This window comes from Meleagris gallopavo, chromosome 1, assembly GCF_905368555.1.
Source record: "Meleagris gallopavo chromosome 1, MGAL_WU_HG_1.1, whole genome shotgun sequence".
In the NCBI taxonomy this organism is placed as follows: Eukaryota; Metazoa; Chordata; class Aves; order Galliformes; family Phasianidae; genus Meleagris; species Meleagris gallopavo.
The window spans coordinates 136,046,954-136,066,278 of NC_139404.1; the positions used below are offsets into that span (position 1 = coordinate 136,046,954).

The following is a 19,325-nucleotide window of genomic DNA, read 5'->3' on the forward strand; positions in this document are numbered from 1 at the left end:
GTATGGTTTAAGAAGGCCTCCAAAACCTTCCTCACAATCTCAGTTTAACTCTTCTGAGTTACTAGTAAACCATCTCAGAAAGACTTTGTGTGTTTCTGTTATTTGATTGCAACAAAAGAGAAAAAAATAAGCAAAGAAGAAATAAAGAATCGTCTAGATGGAACATCAGTTTTATTCCTATTTCCCTTAATTCTGATTTTGCATTCTGTTTCTATCTCGGTGTACTTCCACATAGACTTGGAATTGCTTTCTTGGCAACCAGAGAGCCAAGGAAGAAGCAGTCCCCCTGGTAACAGGAGACCAAATGGGAAACTGTGCAAGCCTAGTTTGGCCGCAACATTGCAGCTCACAGTCACATCACTTTTCTGAAAAGGCCTTGTGTATTTTTCCTTAAAAATCTGTGCCATGATTAATTTTGCTTTACACAACCTATTTGCAGGTTTTCAGTCTTTCAAAAATTGAGACAAGAGCCGGGCCCAAGCATGTCCTTTTTGGAAGACCATTTTAAAGTTCTTTCTTAATTTGTCTCCCCTTGTAATATCACATCCATGACTGTTCAGATCTGTCTGTCAGCAGTCATGGCCTTGTCCTGTGCTCCTTGAAGAATGGCTTTCTATCCTGACCTGCCCAACGCTGGCCTGCTGGTGAGGTCCAGCCATGAAGTTCCTGGTAGACATATGTGCAAAACTTTGGTAATCACCAAAGGCCTTGTCTTGTAGGGCTGTGATCTTAAAAAAAGTCATCTTACGATTCCTTATAGTATGGGCAGCCAGGTGTTGTTCAGACTCACAGGGCAGGTTTTTCCTCTGAGGTAGGAAACAGCAGAAATTTTCCAGTCTGTTCAGTCATGTTTAGACTCCCGCTCCCAGAAATTCCTTTGTTCTGATCTCTGTATTTTTTATTTTGATTTTTTTTTGAAAGAGCATAGCTTTTGATTTTCTACGATTTGGATGTTTGAGTTTTGCAGGACTTTTGTTTTTGGTGCCCTGTTTTCACATGGCAGTGTCTGTGGAGAAGGGAAACTGGTTTCATTACACACCACTATTGTATCATCTCTGTTATACAAAATCAAATTAGGAGTCTCATAATGTTAAGTTTGTTCTGTAGTCAGTATGTTGTACATACAGGGGAGCATTTTCCTGCGCTGTGTGCATTTCTAGGGAGTGCCCCAGCATGAAAAGGAAGTTAGCTGTGGAGAAGGCTTTTATATCTGGAGGTAAATGTGAACATGTATAGAATTGAAGGTGTTTGTGTTACAAGAATGATAGTCTATTTGATGCTAGTGTATTTCTGATTCAGTACAGTTTTTGCCACTTCTTTAAATAGATACATTTTTACATTGTTTTATCTAGATTGAATGGGAATGTCAGCTTTAAGTAAGATGATGCAGAAGTATTGTAATGCAAATCTTTAGCAGGTGTTGTGAATTCACTTTTCATTTGCATAGCTGAATCCACTAATCTCAAGAGCTGAACATTCTATTTATTATTCTGCTGTCTGAGATGAGGAAACCCTTGCTTAATTACGTGAAGTATATGAATAAATATTCTAGGATTAAGACATATATCTTCATTATTTTTCTCTCCAGAAAGTTATGTTTGGACATCTAGAAAAGATTGAGGATGACAAAACCTAATGCAAAAAAAACTCATAACATTTAGGAAATTAAAAAAATTCTTGTAAGTCTTGTCTGTCACCCATCACAAAGTAGTTTTTTTTTATATGAGATTTTAATTTTATATATTATTTAGTCTAAATTAAAATATTCCAGATGGACTTTTCCTGCACAAGGTTACTCTGATTCAGTGGATTTCATTGTCCAGATCCTCCGTCAAAAGTTTGTGCTGAGCCAAACTCAGCAGTGAGACAAATAGCTGACCCACATGTAGGTCACTGTAAAATGTTGCCCTGCAGATTTTCTGAGTCATTTCCATTTCTGTTTCCTGGTCCTTAATGTTGCTATTTTGTCTCAGTTACATACCATTTGTGTCACCTAAGTATATTTTCCCTTTTCCATAGGCATGTTAAAGCATGTTATACATGGTTTTCTGCCATTATGTAAGAAATGAAATTTTAATCATTTTAATCATAAGGAGGAAATCAGAATATCTCATCACTTAAAAAGTTTCTGGTATGTGGTGGCATTATTAAAAACTCTGTAATTAAACTATTGTAACTGGGCAGTTTGCTGTAAGGTCACTGGCAGCACTATTGCTTTCTAGATTTCTTTCTGTCTGCAAATGTCTATCAGATTAACCCAGAGAAAATAAAACTGCTCGCATTTTTTTCTGGAATGTCTTAAATTTTAATGTCTTTCTTAGTTGTAATTGATCTTCACATCTAGTGATTTAGTCCTGGGTTGCTTTACAGGTTGTTGTACACTATTGTACTAGTGCAGTAGGCACCTACTGTAAAGTTTTGGTGTATTGCCATGTATACTTCTTCATCATTTCATACCTGTCAGGCAAATTGCACTTCATGCATGTATTTTCATGTCCACACAATTTGGATTATCTCTGTAAGTATGCATGAAGCAGACTCAATCCAAAAATGGTTGTTTCATATAGAGGTGAAACTTATAGTCCTTTTATACTTCTATCAAAAAAAGCTACGAATGCAACCTATTTTGTCTACTGATTTCTGTTCTTTATAAAGTTATCTTTCACTTCATGCCATTCGCAATTTATTCTGGCCAAAATTTTGAATCCTGATTTGGATGTTAATATGTTAATCATGCTGGATAGCAAGCTTTTTGCATATGTGTATTGTACAGATATTTGGCTGAATAACTTTTCTTTTCTTGGAAACTAAAATAGTCTATTTCACCTTTTCTAATTAGCTGGAATTTCCCTTGTACTCATATTTCAAAAATAATTAGGTACTTCCTTTAATTAAAAAAAAAAGGGATATAACACAGAGAACTGGAACAAGTGTGTATCCTTTGTACATACATAACATGAATCAAAATTCCATCCTATTCTTTACTGGTGACTGTCTTTATGAGATTTCTATCACTAGAAAAATTTCCAGACATCCTGTATTTACCCTCTCTCTGCAGTAAATAGGTCCTCTAGATATTTCAGCTCTTACTTGATAGATTTTTCAAATACAAACCATGCCTAGCCCACTCTCCCCATCTTCCTCAAGTCCAAACAAACAAAACTGAAGATCTTGAGTTATGAGCATATAGTGACAAGTATTGCAAACAAAGTCCATCCCTTTCACATATTTCACAGACATAATAATACATCAAGCTGTTACCGATTGTCAAAGAAAGAAAAGAAGAAGTTTAGAAAGGAAGGAAAGAGAATTCAGCGTGACAATGCAACCTGTTTTTATTCCTCTGTGGTGACAATGACATGCATTTCTTTTAACATGATCCAGATTAATTTGGATTGCCTTCTTTTATTAGCTACCTTTTGAATAGATCTTACTGAATCATGCTATTTTAACTTGGCAAACAGGATACATTGTAGTAAACACAAGAAAGAGAAGAGCAAACTGCAATACAATAAACGGCACCGTCAGGACCAACTCTTTTTGTGCGTAAGCTCTGTTTGGATATTTAATACCTAAAACGACATTAGTCAGAATTGCTAGAAGGCAGCTTCAGTGCCTGCCATATGTCGTTTTTGTTTTTGAAGCAAGACAATGACATGGAGAGAAGGAGTTGCTTTCAGGAAGGATTTGAGACCTGTTATTAAAAGTTATACTCTGACTGAGGACATTAGACTGCAGTTGGTAGGTATCTCTGACTTTGTCATTTAGAAAGACCTTACAGAAAGAATAGCATATACTAAAGAAATAAAACAAAGTAGTTCTGAGGCTTCAGTTCAAGGACATCTATGTGGTTTATGTAAGCTGTTGATTTGGAGCTGCTTGTTTTTGTGCCCTTTGCTCTTGCAGTGTTCTTTCCATTAGTATCTTCTATTACGTTGATGTGCCATTGAAATCAAGTGCGTGGTGTTTATTCCAGCGCTTAAAGATTTGGTGTGCATACAGAACTGGGAGTACAGCCCCACAGCCTGTTTGTTCACACTGCATGTAAATCAATTAGTGCGCTGAGCCTGAGAGCATTACTGGGGGTTACTGTGCCATAACCTGAACTCAGGAATACTCTGTCTCAGGTAAAAAACAGCCTGCTGAGTCTTGTCAGCTGTGCACTTAGGGAAGTGAGGGAGAAAATGATCAGATAAAAAGCATCAATGAGAAGTGAAAGAGAAGAGGTCAGAGCACAGCTTCTGAAACACCAGAGGGTGCCAGCCAGGCAGTCCTTGCTCACAGTGCCAGCCTGTTTAGCCTTAAGGTCTTTCTTCTATTTAGATGTGTAAAAATGACAGACTGGGGAGAGAAGGGTGTTAAGGACAAAGGTGAGGAAATCACACACTGATTTCCTGTTGAAAGGATGGAGCTGGGGAGAGCTCCCAGGTGGTAACTTGTAAATGGAAAGAGGGCACAAGCAAAGAGGTCTTGCATTTCCTAATGCACACTGCATTAGTATTTGCATGGTGGTGGAGGTGTGCTGATTCAGTATAATCCTTTAAATCTACTTGGTTTGTATTTTGTTTTGGATCCATTAGTGGACGGTTTGCTATGACTGGGCCATGAAATCTTACTTTTTATCAGCTTCTTGACTTGCCTAGGAAAGGAGTATACCGTCTAACATTAGATGTCTTTGCTAGAGTTGGGAGTGTACGCTGTCTTTATACTCAGTAGAAAGAAACAGTCTTACAGTACTCAATTCATCTGACCTATTTTAAGCATCAGAATTACAACAGGATATCCCAAATCGTGTCTTCTATTGTCTCTTAAGAGAGTCTGCACAGCTAATTCACCAGTGGATGTTTTGCTGAAGTATATTTTACCTGACTTAAGTTTTTTGTTAGCAAGATAGCTCACAGTGTCCCTCAGGATCCTCTCTGATGCCTTGCAAATATTCTCTGTGTTATTTATGTGGGGCAAAATATATGATCTGTCAGTGAGATGAAGCCTGGTATTTAACTTGATTGTTCATTCACCTGAGTGAACTAGGGCTGCATTGGTTGCAGAATTCTCTGGTAAGGGAAGGTTTCAAAGATTCTCAAGATTGCATTTCCCCAGAAGCAAGCCCCGGTGTTTGCACATAACTCAAATTTATCTGTGCAAGCCTGCATCATAAATTCATACTTTTATTACCATTTTCTGTGATACAGTAAGTATGACAAACAGTAAGTTCTTTTTGCTATTTTTGAGATCATGAAAGCGTTAAGTTTAACAGGACATTAAATTATCTTGTCTACACAGGAACACAGGCTTCCATTCACATTAGAAACTATCTGATATGTTAAAGATGAACCGTTTTGTGTTCTGATAATAGTGTTGTTGATTAAGGTTTTATTTCTTCCTATACATCACAGTTTATTATCAATTTTGTTTTTCTTTGTTTTTAACACTGAGGGTACTAACAAAGTTAAATATAAAAAGTACCTAAATGGTAAGTGAATAAATTTTTAATGCTTTAACTAATTTAAAATTATGTTTAAATAAATGGGAAAAAAAACACCAAAACAAGTAAGCTTATCATCACACCTTCACTTTTGTCTATGACAAATTTGGGCTGCAACCAACAAGGCTCATCCTTGCTTAGCCTTTCCGTTACTTCCATGGTGTCAGCACTAAAGAATAAAATAATAAAATCAGGAAATCATTCTAGATATAAAAATACCTGCAAATTTTGTGGTGCTTTTGTTTTGTTTTGTTTTGTATTGTTTTTTTAAATAGCCTTAGACAAGATAAAACTGATTGATCAGAGATGACAGATGGTAATACCAAACCTGAAGGTACTTTTTCATTCTAAGTGCTTAATAGACAATGTATCTGAAAAATACAGGTAAGAGAAATAAGGAAGTTCTCTTAGTCCCCACTCTGCAGATGAGTCAGTTGGTCAGGTAAGTAGACCTAAGGGTGAGAACCCACGGAGATACTGAAAACTTCGGCCTTCAGCCTGGACTTCTCTTCTGAGTCCATCTATGGTCAGCAGAGAAGAGTGCCTCCAGAGGGCAATCTCTTCTCATTTTAAGAAAAATACCTAGAATGCTCACAGCAAGCCACTGGTGGAAGTACCTGTCTTTGCAGCCTGTTGTGAGAATTAGGTGACTAACTCAGACCAGAATGCATCTTTTCAATAGCTAACCTAGAGAGGGGTAAATTATTTTCGAAATGGCTTCCTATGTTCACAAAGGAAGATTGTGGCAGAACTGGATAGTTAGCTCTTTCTCTGCTGCCACAACCACTAGGCTGCACTCCTCTGACTGGGAGCCTTTCTAATGGGTAGAAGTTAACTGTGAGCAGTGATGGGACTTTCAGGGTGATGCAGTGGAATTTCAGATATTTTTAAGATTGGGGAAAATCAGTAGACCATTTTTGTCTGGTCTTTTATATAATACAAATTGTGAAGAGTGGTTATCCTTTTGAGTCCTATGATTTGGATGGTTATAAAGTAAATCTGAACCAAACTTAGAATTTCGGGCTTTTAAATTTTGATTTGATGCTGCTTCAGGAATAAAATATCTTTCTCTGGGTTTTTCAGTGAGTTTCAGACTAGCCATGTTCACAGTTTTTTCATCGTGGATTCTGAGTCATTGCTAAATAATCATCTTTGTTTCAGTCAGCAGCTGCTGAGCTTTCCAGTTTTTGTTTCTCTAATACTGGTGATTATCCATGATTTCTAAGAAAATTCAGTTGATGCCAGTATGGAAACAAGAGGGCTACAGCCTTAATAACAATCCATCAAGCAAATGTCTTTGTGACCATGGTTGAGCTACTGAGAAACTAGAGTTCCCAGTTTTCTACTGTAAATGTTAGGCTAATTAGAAGGGTCCCAGGTGAAGTTTGGCCCCTTCAAACCAGCATTCTTCCAAACACTTCTTTGGCAGAGAAACAATTCCTCTCACATATCATTTACTAGCGTAGGCTTAGGCATAGAGGATAGGCAGGATTTCTACCAAACCAGTTGGCATTTCCAGACTACAAGAACTCTGTGCAGCTCGAAGACGCTAGACATGTAGGTTCAATTTGACTTCACAGCGGTTTGCCTGAGGAAATTGCTCTGGAATTGCTATGGCTTCTGGGACCACTGATGTCCATGGAGTCATTCCAGCCCTGCAGCTCTGCCTGCTATGGTATGTGTGAGTGGGCTCAGGACAGCAAGTCTGGGTTGTACCAGAGTTATGGGTCTATTCAACTGCTGAAGTACTAAACAAATTAAATGTTAGGAAATGTAGCTGGCACACTAACTTCAGAATGTAACCTTGTTTCATTGGTAGATTAATCATAAGTGACATATTTGCCTTTCCAAAATTGGCTTTTTGTAATGAAAAAACATTCCAGTTCATTACATCCAGTTATATCTAGACTGAGATATGCCTTCAAGAACAGATAGTAATATGTGGCATCAAGATGTGGAAAGTTCATGAATTTCCCTAGGAGTATGTTTTAATAAATTAAAATTTGAATGTTGTACATTATGTGGCTTTGTATAAATTGTTTCCTTTTACTCTGGTACATGAAAGAGCATTTAACACTAGGTGTTAAAATGCTTTGAAGGTACCCTGGTGCTGTAATTAAATCTTTTCTTGATCTTTCCAATAGTGTAAATGATCAAGGTTCTTCCAGTCTCTTTGCTACAAGACATTTCATTGAAATCCTTCAAAATGAAGAAAATTTTCTTTTTAGGTTGATGGAAAACAGTTTTATTATTGTCACTTTCTTTTCAATTACTTCTTAATAGCCATGTCATGGAACACATACTGAAAAAAGTACTTTCTCCCTTTCAGTGGCCCAATTCAGTACCAATGAAATCAGTCAGTAAGGCTTTGCAATCTTTCGTACTGATTTTCAGTGAGGCATCAAAACAACTGACAGGAAGCAAATCTCAGCTTTAGGCCTCACTTCCACATCGTTGTTAACCAGTGTCATGTCTAATAATATGAAAGGTTTAATGTGGTTGTCCTCCTTGTTTACTTCACCCTTAGCATAATCCTCAGCTCTCAGTTTGGATATCAAAGTGTTGAAAGTCAAAGGAGAACTGACAATGTCTGCAAAAATGTCAACCAGGCCTACATTAGAGTAATTCTACTTCTGCTGATTTTTCTAGGTATAAAGATTTGGCTGATACAGCAGCAGGAGAGAAGAAGTTGTCTGCCAAGGAGAGATGTCGTCTTGTTCTCCAGCAGTGTAAATTACAAGGCTGGCAGGTTTGTGATCTACAAAGCAATTAAAATATCATTCTTTAAACAAGCTGGCTGAGTCACATCCATTGTGGCAAGCCACCAGATCCTTTGCAACAGTATATTCTTTTGACATTTAATATATGCTTTGGAGTAGAATCAAGATGATTTTCTGAGTTTTCTAGCAAATGAGTAGCTGTGATCATTGCGTCAGAAAATCAGTGTACTCTTGTGGGAAGAAAAAGAGTTCAATTAAACATGTACACTTTATAAATTTGTATTCAGATTTTTAAAGGTATCTGGTGAATGCATTTTAAGGCTTGAATGATTCCTGAATTATTAAAAAAAAAACAACAAACTACAAACATTTTCTTCACGTGAAATTCTATAATAAATGCTGTACTAAATGCTGTGATAATAGGGAATATGCAAAACATTTACTTAAGACTTTTCATCTTGTCAATACCTGCATAGGCTCCAGTGCCTGGACTCAGGTAGAGCTGTTTAATTAGGATCACTGTACATCAGATACAAAACAAGCAAACAAACAAACAAAAAAAAAACCAAAAAGACAAGCACCAAACAGTGAATAAGAAGCTCTCAGCTTTCCATCCCATTTCCTCAGCCTATTTGTACTACAGTTAATCTTCACCAGAATAAAGATTGTGATGTGACCTTCATTTGGACAGAGTAGTCTGTCATCTTCTTAGGGTAACTTTGTAATTTAGCATCACTGATTCCTTACCATTTGCAGTTTCTAAAGAAAATGGTGTTCTCTTTCACACTGTGTAAGCTAATGTACGGAAAAGAAACTTTCTGTGACTTAAAGTGCAGCGCATTCTCCTAGGCAATGTCAGTTCAGGCTCAGGTCTTTTCCAAGCCTAGCACAGACATTTATACCACAAGACACCATCCAGACCAGTTTCAGAGGCAGGTGTGGAGTTTAGGGACTGGCCAGTCACTAGGATGCTTATATATGCTTTTGGAGTAGTAGTTTAGAGGAACATGTTAACGTATTTTCTAATCCATGTGCAATCTTTAAGCATTAAGATGGACAGAAAATGTTTCAACAACTGTTGATAAAGGAGAAGGATTGCGTTGGACTTAGTGCTATGAGAAAGGAGCAAAACTCTTAGGAGATGCTGGTAAATTAATTGCAATAGGAGTGCTTGTGGGTGAGACTTACACCATTGTCACTCAGTGACTAAGAAGCAGGTGGACTATACAGTTTTCAATTTTCATGGGTGATCTCCTCTATGCTTTTACTGCAGGGGACTCTTAAAAAAAAGAGAAAAAAGAGAAAAAAAAAAAAAAAGAGACAGGGAGAAGGAAGGGGAAGAAAGGTAAGGAAAAGAAGAACTAGGAACCCAGGGTGATTTCAGCTAGTAAAGCCAGAGGAAAAAAGTCATTTTATAGTACATCAGTAAAAAGCATCCAAGAGATATGGGTTTACATATATAACCAGTTTATTCAGCCACTGTTGCCAGCAGTAACTACTGCAAACAATTCACTGCTGGGATTGAAAAGCTGTTTGATGCTTGGCTTCATGAATAAGTCAAAGAATGTCTTCCTCACTACCGCTAGCTGCACTTCCCTGAAGAGTTGTTGCAGATTTGGATTGATAAATCAACCAAAAATAGATAGCTAAAATATCCATACTGAGAATGATCAAGGTTCGGAGAAAGTAACACACATCTGAAATCAACCTCCTGCTTATGTGTCATCATCACAGGATAAGCATGACAATAAACTCCACAGAAGGGTTGGGGAGAAGGAAAAATCTGGATTTTATAGCTGGATGGATCTAGCTGATACGCTATTTAACTTCCTTGTGATAATGTACCTGACTATCTCATTTTGTGAGAAGTCATATTAACTTGAGGGGGAGGGAAAAGCAAATCAGTGTTCTGAAGTGAGTTCCCAAAAAAAAGTAAAGGAAATTGATTTTTTGTATTTATTTCCTGCTTGACAATTTATCTTTCCTTTCTCACATAACTTGTGTTTGGAGAGTGTTTTATCAGCCTGCAGAACAGCAAAATTCAAACCCTACTCACAGAAAAGATTTCTTCTAAGTACTGTGGCCTCTTTAAAAATTGAGGGCAAGTGAAGAAGATCAAATATGAGAATCTGATTTTGGTTTATTTCTCTCTGTTAGTCAAGCATTAGAGCAAGCACTAGCTCTAGTGTTTTGTGCTAGCCAGGGTTTTGTGCTTGATTCGGCAGCTTCTGTGTTAGAGGGAAGTGTTTATTAGACAAGTGTTGATAGGTTTATGAAATGTTGCTATTACTTGGGTAAGCTGAGCTGGAGATAACTAAACTGGAACAATAAAAGAGCTGTTTAATTGAAGCTGACACACAGTGTATTTTCAACCATGCGCTTAACTACTGAAATTATAAAAATGCAGAGCTACTAATGAAAGGCTGCTTTTGCATCCTAGTTCTCTGTGCAGCCTAGATGAACTGTTCTTTCCGTTTAAATATATACCCGATCATGACAAGCTTAGCTACTTGCTGTGATTTTTAAGCGCTACTGATGTAAGAGAAAATCAGATCTGTAAATCAAAACAAGCCATTCCTGTTCCAGACAGAATGAAAATAATAGACTTGTTTAACCCCCTGGAGAAGTCAGCAAGAGTTTTTGCTGTTAATGTAAGAGACGGGAGCAAGATGATATCTAGTAACTTTAGAGTCAAATTGATTGGGGGTGTTGGCTGCTGCATTTTGAGCTGCTCTCCAGAACATCTTAAGGTCTTTATATTAGGAAATCGACATTATTTGCTCATTTATCGTCATGCAGTGACTTACTGGATAAAGAAAGCCTACCATCCCAACAGCATGACTATCTTGCAAACATTAGCATACTGTGAGAGAAATCTAGAGCACAAGCAGTCCTTGGCTGTTTTTACTGACAGAAGGAAACTTTCATTTATTTGGATTATCATTCCTCACACTGTTAAGCTTGCAAATATGAATTCAATAAAGGGGAGTTAGCTCATAGCTTACTGAGCTTTCTCATCAGAACTTGGAGCTTTGCATTTTGTTTAGCTAAGGTCAGTGGTCTTCAGTTAACTCTTCAGTTACTTTAGATAGAGCTTGCCAGAATGCAAACAACTCGTGTTTTATATCAATTTGATTTCCTCTCCAAAGGCCAGACTCCACTAAAAATGAATCTCTCAGCCTTTGACTGCTAGGAATACTTGCCTGGTTGAAAGATAAGACTGCTTTAAAACTTTCTGAGCTTATCTTTTCAAATTTTAGCCTGTTTCTTCTAATCCGTAATCATTTCTTCCTATAAGTAGCCTTGAATTCCGTACACAAGAGATCAGACAGTTTGAAACAGGTGTTAAGTTTAAATGGTATGATCGGGAGACTCCTAAGATATGAAATAAACAGTAGAGGAAGGTCGGTCAAAATGTTTCTTCTGAAGCTCCAAATCAGCAGCAGGTAGCTGCATGGAAAAGATGTTGTGTTAATTCCAGACCACTTTTTTACAGCTGCAGACATTGTTAAAGTCATTTCAGGAGCCTCATAAATTGTATGCCAGCTTATTTATTTGTTATTTAGTAATCTTAGCTGTGCTGGAAGTCTTTACTTTTTTTTTTTTTTTTTTTTTTTTTTAAAGCCGTACTTTGAGAGTCAATTTTCTTTGAGGCAATTTTAAAATTAAGAATTCTGAAGATCACATAAAAGCGATCCCAGAAGGAGTTGCCAAACTAATGCTAAATGATTAAAACATCAGTGTTTACGTTTCACCATACTTTGAATTTTGTCAGCAAAAATTATGTTGTCCAAGTAGTATATTATTCTGTTGTATTTTTGGAAATAATTGGCTGGTAGCACAAAGTAGGGTAAGTCTGGACCTCACCAATGCTACCAAAGGGCTTGTCCAAACACCCTTCACCTGCAACTATTTTGTGTTACATAGAACAAGCCCATTGAGTCCCCTTTGCCTAATAATAGGTTGGATCATTCTGTTTGACCTCAGAACAGCTCCATTCTGATATTTTTTATCTCACATTTGGACTCCAACTCAGTTTTCCTTCTTTGACGTTGATTTTCTCTATTGTATCCCTCTTGATCCTTTTCTGTTGTTTTCTTCTCTTTCCTTTGCTGTAGATATTTCACTTGATATTTGGTCCTGGTGTTCATTTCATTTTTGCCTGAATTTAGTTTTCCAGCCTCACACCTCAGGGTTTACTTTCTCTGCCATTGCTGTCCCTATTGCCTGCTGCCAATGTTTCTCAGTTCACACACACAGAGATACTTTTCTTCAGTGCTATGTCTGCTTCTAGAATTTAGGAAGAATAGAATTCTAGGTTCATAACATCCTTTGATGTAAAGCCGGGTAGTATTTTCTCCACTAATTATTCCCTACGTTCATCTTATTCTTACTGTTTATTTCCTTTCCTGTGATGCAGTCCTTTCTGTCTCCTCACCACAAAGAATTATGAGGTCTTCATGTTCTTCTGAAATAGGACTGTCCATTTCTCTGCCCTTTCCCAGAGAGCTGAATGACAGTTTTTCCTAACATTTCCTCAATCCTGACAAGCACTTGCATAAGTACCTAATGTCACATGCGTGAATACTGTACTACTCATACTTACGTTAAGAGCGTACATCAGCTCTGCCTGACTATAGATTTAGTCAGCATGTGCAGGGTCAGTAGCCTGCCAGAGACAAAGGAAGGCTCTTAAAATGTGTAAAGAAAAGCTAACGAATAAAGCAGAGAGAGTAAGCCTTTAAAAATAACACTTCAGTCCTTGTTAAAGATCTCTGCCCTGTAAATGTGTTCGTCGTTATAATATTTTTGCAGACATATACACTGCAGAAAGACACATTTTACAATAGTTTTAAGGCTTTTTTCCCTACATTTCATTAATGCACTGTGAAAATGTGTGTCATTGTGTAAAATATCATTAGATTATAGTTCTCTGTCTTTTGTAGGTAGCTATTTTGAAAGTACTGCCAGAAACACACAGCACTCCCACAAATTGCCTTTTTTAAACTAAAGAACAGCTTTACAGATTCCCTTGACACCTATTAAGTATGAGCTAATACTGCCTCCATGCCACCTACACACCATCTCAGCATCCATTCCTAGTTTTGAATGTCTGTTCTTCTACATCCTACACCTTTTCTGTAAAAAAAAAAAAAAAAAAAAAAAAGAGCAGAAAGAACAGCTCCCTCCCATCCTTTCTTTCTCCTCCCAGGAAAAAAATAAAAAATAAAAAAACTTGGAGGCCTGTAGCAGTAATTGAAGTAGTCATCAATGACAATTTTTCCTGATCTTTAAAAAATGTGTCACTTTGAAAAATAACATTTAAAGCCCTAATGCTTTTCTAATTAAAATAAGTACGACTGTAATTCACAGATGGTTTACTTTTGCAGGAATCTGAATGACATTAAAATTTCAGACTCAGATGAGAGCACTCTTTAGCCCGAAAGTACTGAAAAGTTATTTCTTTAGGGCAAGAGTATTTTAACCTTTTTTCCCCTACATAAGCAGGAAACAATTTATGATCAGAGAAGACACAGATTGTACTGATACCCAACATATAAAACTAGAAGAGGGCAGATTTAGGTTAGATGTTAGGAAGAAATTCTTTATTCAGAGGGTGGTGAGGCGCTGGCACAGCTGCCCATAGAAGCTGTGGTGCCCCCCTGCAGGTGCTCAAGGCCAGGTTGGATGGGGCCTTGGGCAGCCTGAGCTGGTGGGGGACAGCCCTGGCCATGGCACAGGGTGGGACTGGGTGGGCTGCGAGGTCCCTTCTAACTCAGTGCATTTTGTGATTTGTCTGTGCTTTTCACTGAACTCCAGGACCATGCAGAAGGTGGGGAGATGAGCTTGTTCTTGGCCAGCTTCAGATGGTATAAGATTTAGTTCAACAAGGAGCAACAAACTTCAACAAAGTGAATTGAACCCAGTATCTCACAGTAGTGTCTTCTGCACATACTTCTGTCTAGATCTTTGCTCTCAATTGACCTAGCATATGATGTAAAAGCTGCAGATAGCTTTTATCTGAATGTAAGAATGAATTTGTATTGATTGTACTTCTATCCTTACTTCATTCCCTTAAAAATTGTAGCAAGTGACTACTAATGAAGTTCTTAGTATAAGTGATACCACAGTAACTGTATTTATGCCATTTCTGTTGTGTGGAATGAGAGAAGAGAGCTCTAGTTCTTTGAATGTCACCTAACTGGCTTTGTGAGTCTGTGCAGCCAGATGGTGAACACTTGAAGCTACACTGACCATAAGCTCGAGCAGTTGTCTTGACTGATTTTATGACTGAATACTGCAAAATAAATTACAACTCAATGTTTAGAGTAGTTACGCACTTGAAATGTAGCATGGATGTGATCCGTGTGTTAATTATGAGACTAATTGAGAATGGGGTTAGTTTTGCTGTAAGCATTGCTAGTTATCAGAGCATTTTGTGTAGTTTCAAAATGTAACTTTTTGTCTGCTTCAACTGATTTTTCTAACCCTTCTACTGTCGAGGTGCCATAATCTTTTGCCCTAAAAGAGAGGTATGTCTTAGACTCCAGTGAGGAAGGAAGAGAGAAACAGAAGGCATTTTAGGGAATTGAGGGGGAAGAGGCTGATATGAGATGTTGATTGGGCTTAGGCCTGAGATAAGGAGGTTAAAAAAGGCTTCAAAGTGGTGTAGAAGGTTTGTGTAAAGAAAAAGTGGGGTATAAAGAGGAAATGTAATCGGAGGAAAAGAATATAATTTAATGAAATTTCTGTATCCAGGCATTGGTTTTCTGAGAGCTACTCAGATACAAATGCTAATTACAAAAACTGCATGATAATTTTATTACAGTCAACCACATGAATAATAATTCAGTTATTCTTACAGAAGAATTCTGGATATAAAGTGATGTTAGCAAGGGAATGAAAGTTTTGCTAGCCAAAGTTAGTTGTAAGGATAGTTCAGTATATTATTTGAAAAAATGAATAGAATAAAATAGGTGTTTTGTTTTTTTTAATGAGCGCTACAGAATTTGCAGCTTGTAGTGATAGAATGGATGTAGTGGGAGGAGTCGAGATGATGTTCTGGTGTCCTGGAAGAAAACCTGAGGCTCAAAAATATAGAGGAGAGAGAGGAGAGGAGAGGAGAGGAGAGGAGAGGAGAGAGAGAGGAGAGGAGAGGAGAGGAGAGGAGAGGAGAGGAGAGGAGAGGAGAGGAGAGGAGAGGAGAGGAGAGGAGAGGAGAGGAGAGGAGAGGAGAGATTGGCATGGTTTGCTGCAACAAACACGGAAAATTTGCTTGTTCATTACTGGAGTTATGTGTCTGAAAGAGAAGCTAATTTAAACTGAAGAAAGTAGTTGACTTCTTTTTCAATTTTTGTGAATAAAGAAGGAGAAAAAGAAGTAGAGACTAAAAGTTCCTAAGGAAATGTAGCAAGTTCTGGTAATGAAGCAGAGTCCAGATGATGGATGAAGAAGGAATTTGGAGTGCTAAGAAGCAGGCAAGGATGGAATTCTAAAAGCACAGGAAGAAAAGTGTAAACTTCTGTCTGAAATCTGCAGTCAGGAAAGTGAAGATGAGACCATGTCTGTGAGAGCAGAGTATGAGAGTCTGATAAGAACTCAATGAGATTGCTTCAGATGAATATGACATTATAAAATTATAAGGCATCACTCAAGAGAGTCTATTAAGTAAACATAATGACACCATTTTGCTAGGGTAGCCTCAATTGTTAGAAACAGGGCTCTTGGACGAAGGCAATTTTGTTCTGGAATAATAACTTCAATTTGTAAGTAGAAGGATTACTCCAGAGTAGATGGTCTGAATAGAGGAGCTATTCTGGAATAGCTAAGTTATATGCCAGTATTTCTGTAGCCACACGGTTTTCTAAAATAGCCATTCCATGCATTTTCCAGCATGCAAAGAAAGCCTGTTCCCTATTTATGAGTTTCTCCAGTGGTGAGACAAGTAAAATGCTTTTTTTTTTTTAGCACTTTGCCTTCACATACTTCGCAGTAACACAAAAAGCTTATTTTATTGGGAAAAGAGATACTAACATTAAAAAAAATTAGAAATAATTCTGATTTTGCCATTTTAGTGCATCTGATTTTAACTAAAAAGCCTTTGGTTCACAATCATAGTCTGTCAGCTTAAAGTTCAGAATTTAAGACTCTTAACATTTGATGCAGAGTAGATTTCCTCTAGAGTAGAGAGGAGGGAAAAGGTGCCCCAGCCACTTCTGAGCTTTGTTAATGAAGATTAGCCATGGTAAGTATGCCCTGACTTTCAGTAGTTTATCTCTACCAGTGCAGTATATCTGGCAACAGTGATAGGATTAAAAGCAGTTATTTGAAAAGGTGTGCAAATCTCCCTGCCCATAGCTGTCTCCAATAGCCATACTGAAGAAACAAAAGTGCCATACAGCGATGCAGTGACAAGGGAATGATCTTGTGAGCTATGTACAAGTAGGAGTTGGAATGAATCTCTGCAATTTCAGCCAGACTGGTATTAATTAATCAGTAGTCATATAAAATTAATAGCTAGACAAAACCTATAATCTTCACTGGCTGGCGACTTAGTACTGATCTTATTTCTGAGCAGAATTCCTAAGAAGAAAAGCAGTATAAGGAAACACATTATTTATCTCAGTTACTTTTTTAAAATCAGTCTATTAGAAAGGAAGATTTTTTGAAGATTATACAGAAAAGGATTGTTTCATCATGTTCAGAATACCTTTTGCTGTAACAAGTTATTTTTTTTAAGAGCATCTACTGATTCTGTGTTTATTGAGACCCTCTAAGGGCTAGATGAATTAAACCAAACAACTGCTTAGCACCAGAGTAAGCTCATACACTCCATCAATACATAGGATAACAGTTTTGACAAGTACATCTCTGATTCTAGGAATAGACCTGTGGAATAGCTTCAGTAGTGGCTCTGGGAGCTAGGATTCATAGTTTTATGGGACACCAGGGATCATTTTTACTAATGGGCAGAATCCTTGCTGTTCCATAGATGGCAGCTGCCTGTTATTGTTTCCTTCTCCCCATGGACGTATGGCTTCTCACCTTTTTCCTTGCTCACATCCCCATCTTTTGTAAAAGCTAAATCTTATTTTCTGTTAAATTGTCTAAGACATTAGTGTAATTACATTCAGAATGCTTTATTTTCCAATCTGTGTTTATCTTGATTGTAGTATTTGTTCTGCATGGTCCTGGACCTCAAGGGGGAATGTGTGCCCGACAGCTTGCTTATCGTTTCCAAATATGTCTTTTATTCAACCAAGTGATGTTACCTCTTGTACAACGATTGGCACTGTACTAGCCTGATATTGCAGATCTGATCTCAACCTTCAGCAGGATTGTACACATATTGTTGTTATTTACTTGTCATTATTTTGGCCTTTTTTGTTGATGGTGAAAGTTTCCCTTCTGTCTCTCTGTATTCTAGATAGGAGTCCGAAAAGTGTTTCTTAAGTACTGGCAAGCTGACCATCTCAACGATTTGTGCCTTCAGCTTCAGAAGAAAATTATAACCTGCCAAAAAGGTAACAATTACAGAACAAGTATTCCTGAGCTGTCACTTTGTACACTGACAAGAAGCATTGCATAACAAAAAAAAAAAAAAAAAAGTAATTTTTTCTTCTTGGAATAGTTGCTGTATTTTATTTATTTTATTTGTGCCTGTGAAACATAATTTTATGAAAAACTGTTGACTGTAATTAAAACTAAGGGGAGCTTGAGTATTTGTTTTTTAAGTACGTTCGTTGACTTTTAATATCACCTCTTAACTTTGAGTTGCATATCAGATAGAATCATAGAAGCATAGAATGGCCTGGGTTGAAAAGGACCACAGTGATCATCTAGTTTCAACCCTCTGCTATATGCAGGGTCACCAACCATCAGACCAGGCTGCCCAGAGCCACATCCAGCCTGGTCTTGAATGCCTCCAGGGATGGGGCATCCACGACCTCCTTAGGCAACCTGTTCCAGTGCGTCACCCACCACCCTCTGTGTGAAAAACTGCCTCCTAATATCTAACCTAAACCTCCTCTGTCTCAGTTTAAGACCATTCCCCCTTGTCCTATCTCTATCCACCATTCCCCCTTGTCCTATCTCTATTCACCCTTGTAAACAGTCGTTCCCCTCCTGTTTATGCGCTCCCTTCAAGTACTAGAAGGCTACAATGAGGCTGCCCTGGAGCCTTCTCTTCTCCAAGCTAAAAAAAATAGAGTAACAAGGATACAAAATACATTTCTGTGAAAATATATCATGAATACAAAGCTAATATTTTTATGTTTAGTTGTCTTTGTTTTCTCCTTCTGTTGCAGTTTTTGAAGTAGAAATTGCTTTTTTTTTATTTAATGCATTTTTTTTCCCTATGTTTTTGTTTTAAGATCACACTGACTCATTTGGCACATTTTTTAAAGGAGTTGCTATCCACTGTCTCGTGAATTCCTGTTTCTACTGTTCCATTTCCTATCAGAATCTCAAACACCTACTTCCTTAGAACATAGCACTATTTATCCAATTAGCTGTTGTCTGCAATGTTTCCCATTATCACGTTTTTTAAGGAAATTAGAAAAACAAGGATTTATCTTGTTGTTTTGTTTGTCAGATTTTAGTCAGATTTTATTAGCTTTGTCCTTCTCACCTTCCCTCTCCCAATAAGAATAAGAACTACATTTGGGGAATTTTGCTCATATTGAATCATTGAGGAAAATTTTTTGTCCTGTAGGAAAATCCATCATCCTTAAAGTCTTTCATTACAGTTCAACTAGATTAAGAATTAACTCTAGTACATTGTATACACATTGGTTAAAACTTTTCTCACTGAAGTCAGATCCATGGAATTTTAATTCTTCTAATCTTTGTCCTTAGATAAACTGTGAAGAATTAGGTAATTTTATGTCATGAGGATGCTAACCTGAATTGTTCTAATCTCTATAAGTGAGAATTACTGTACATCTACATAAATGAGGACTGAGTTCAGAGCACAGTCTTGGAATCTGTACAATACTTGTTGATACTGAGCAGTAAAGCTCCAGGAAATGATAGTTTTCATTTCATGGCAGTCTTTGAGCTCATTAAATTGTTGTGTTTTTTTTTCTTGTTTGGTTTTTTGTTTGTTTGTTTGTTTACTT

The 19,325-nt window shown here is 37.4% G+C and overlaps 1 protein-coding gene across 7 annotated transcripts in view; it reads left to right on the plus strand.

Annotated features, from left to right (window-relative positions):
* The window catches only part of MYO16 (myosin XVI), a 356,972-nt gene that overhangs the window by 285,250 nt on the left and 52,397 nt on the right, over positions 1 to 19,325 (plus strand). For all 7 annotated transcript variants that reach the window (XM_085215386.1, XM_085215393.1, XM_085215400.1 and 4 more), the window contains exons 28-29: positions 8,135 to 8,234; positions 17,633 to 17,729. In XM_085215386.1, the coding sequence (XP_085071512.1) occupies positions 8,135 to 8,234; positions 17,633 to 17,729 (197 nt within the window). The remainder of the gene's footprint in view (positions 1 to 8,134; positions 8,235 to 17,632; positions 17,730 to 19,325) is intronic.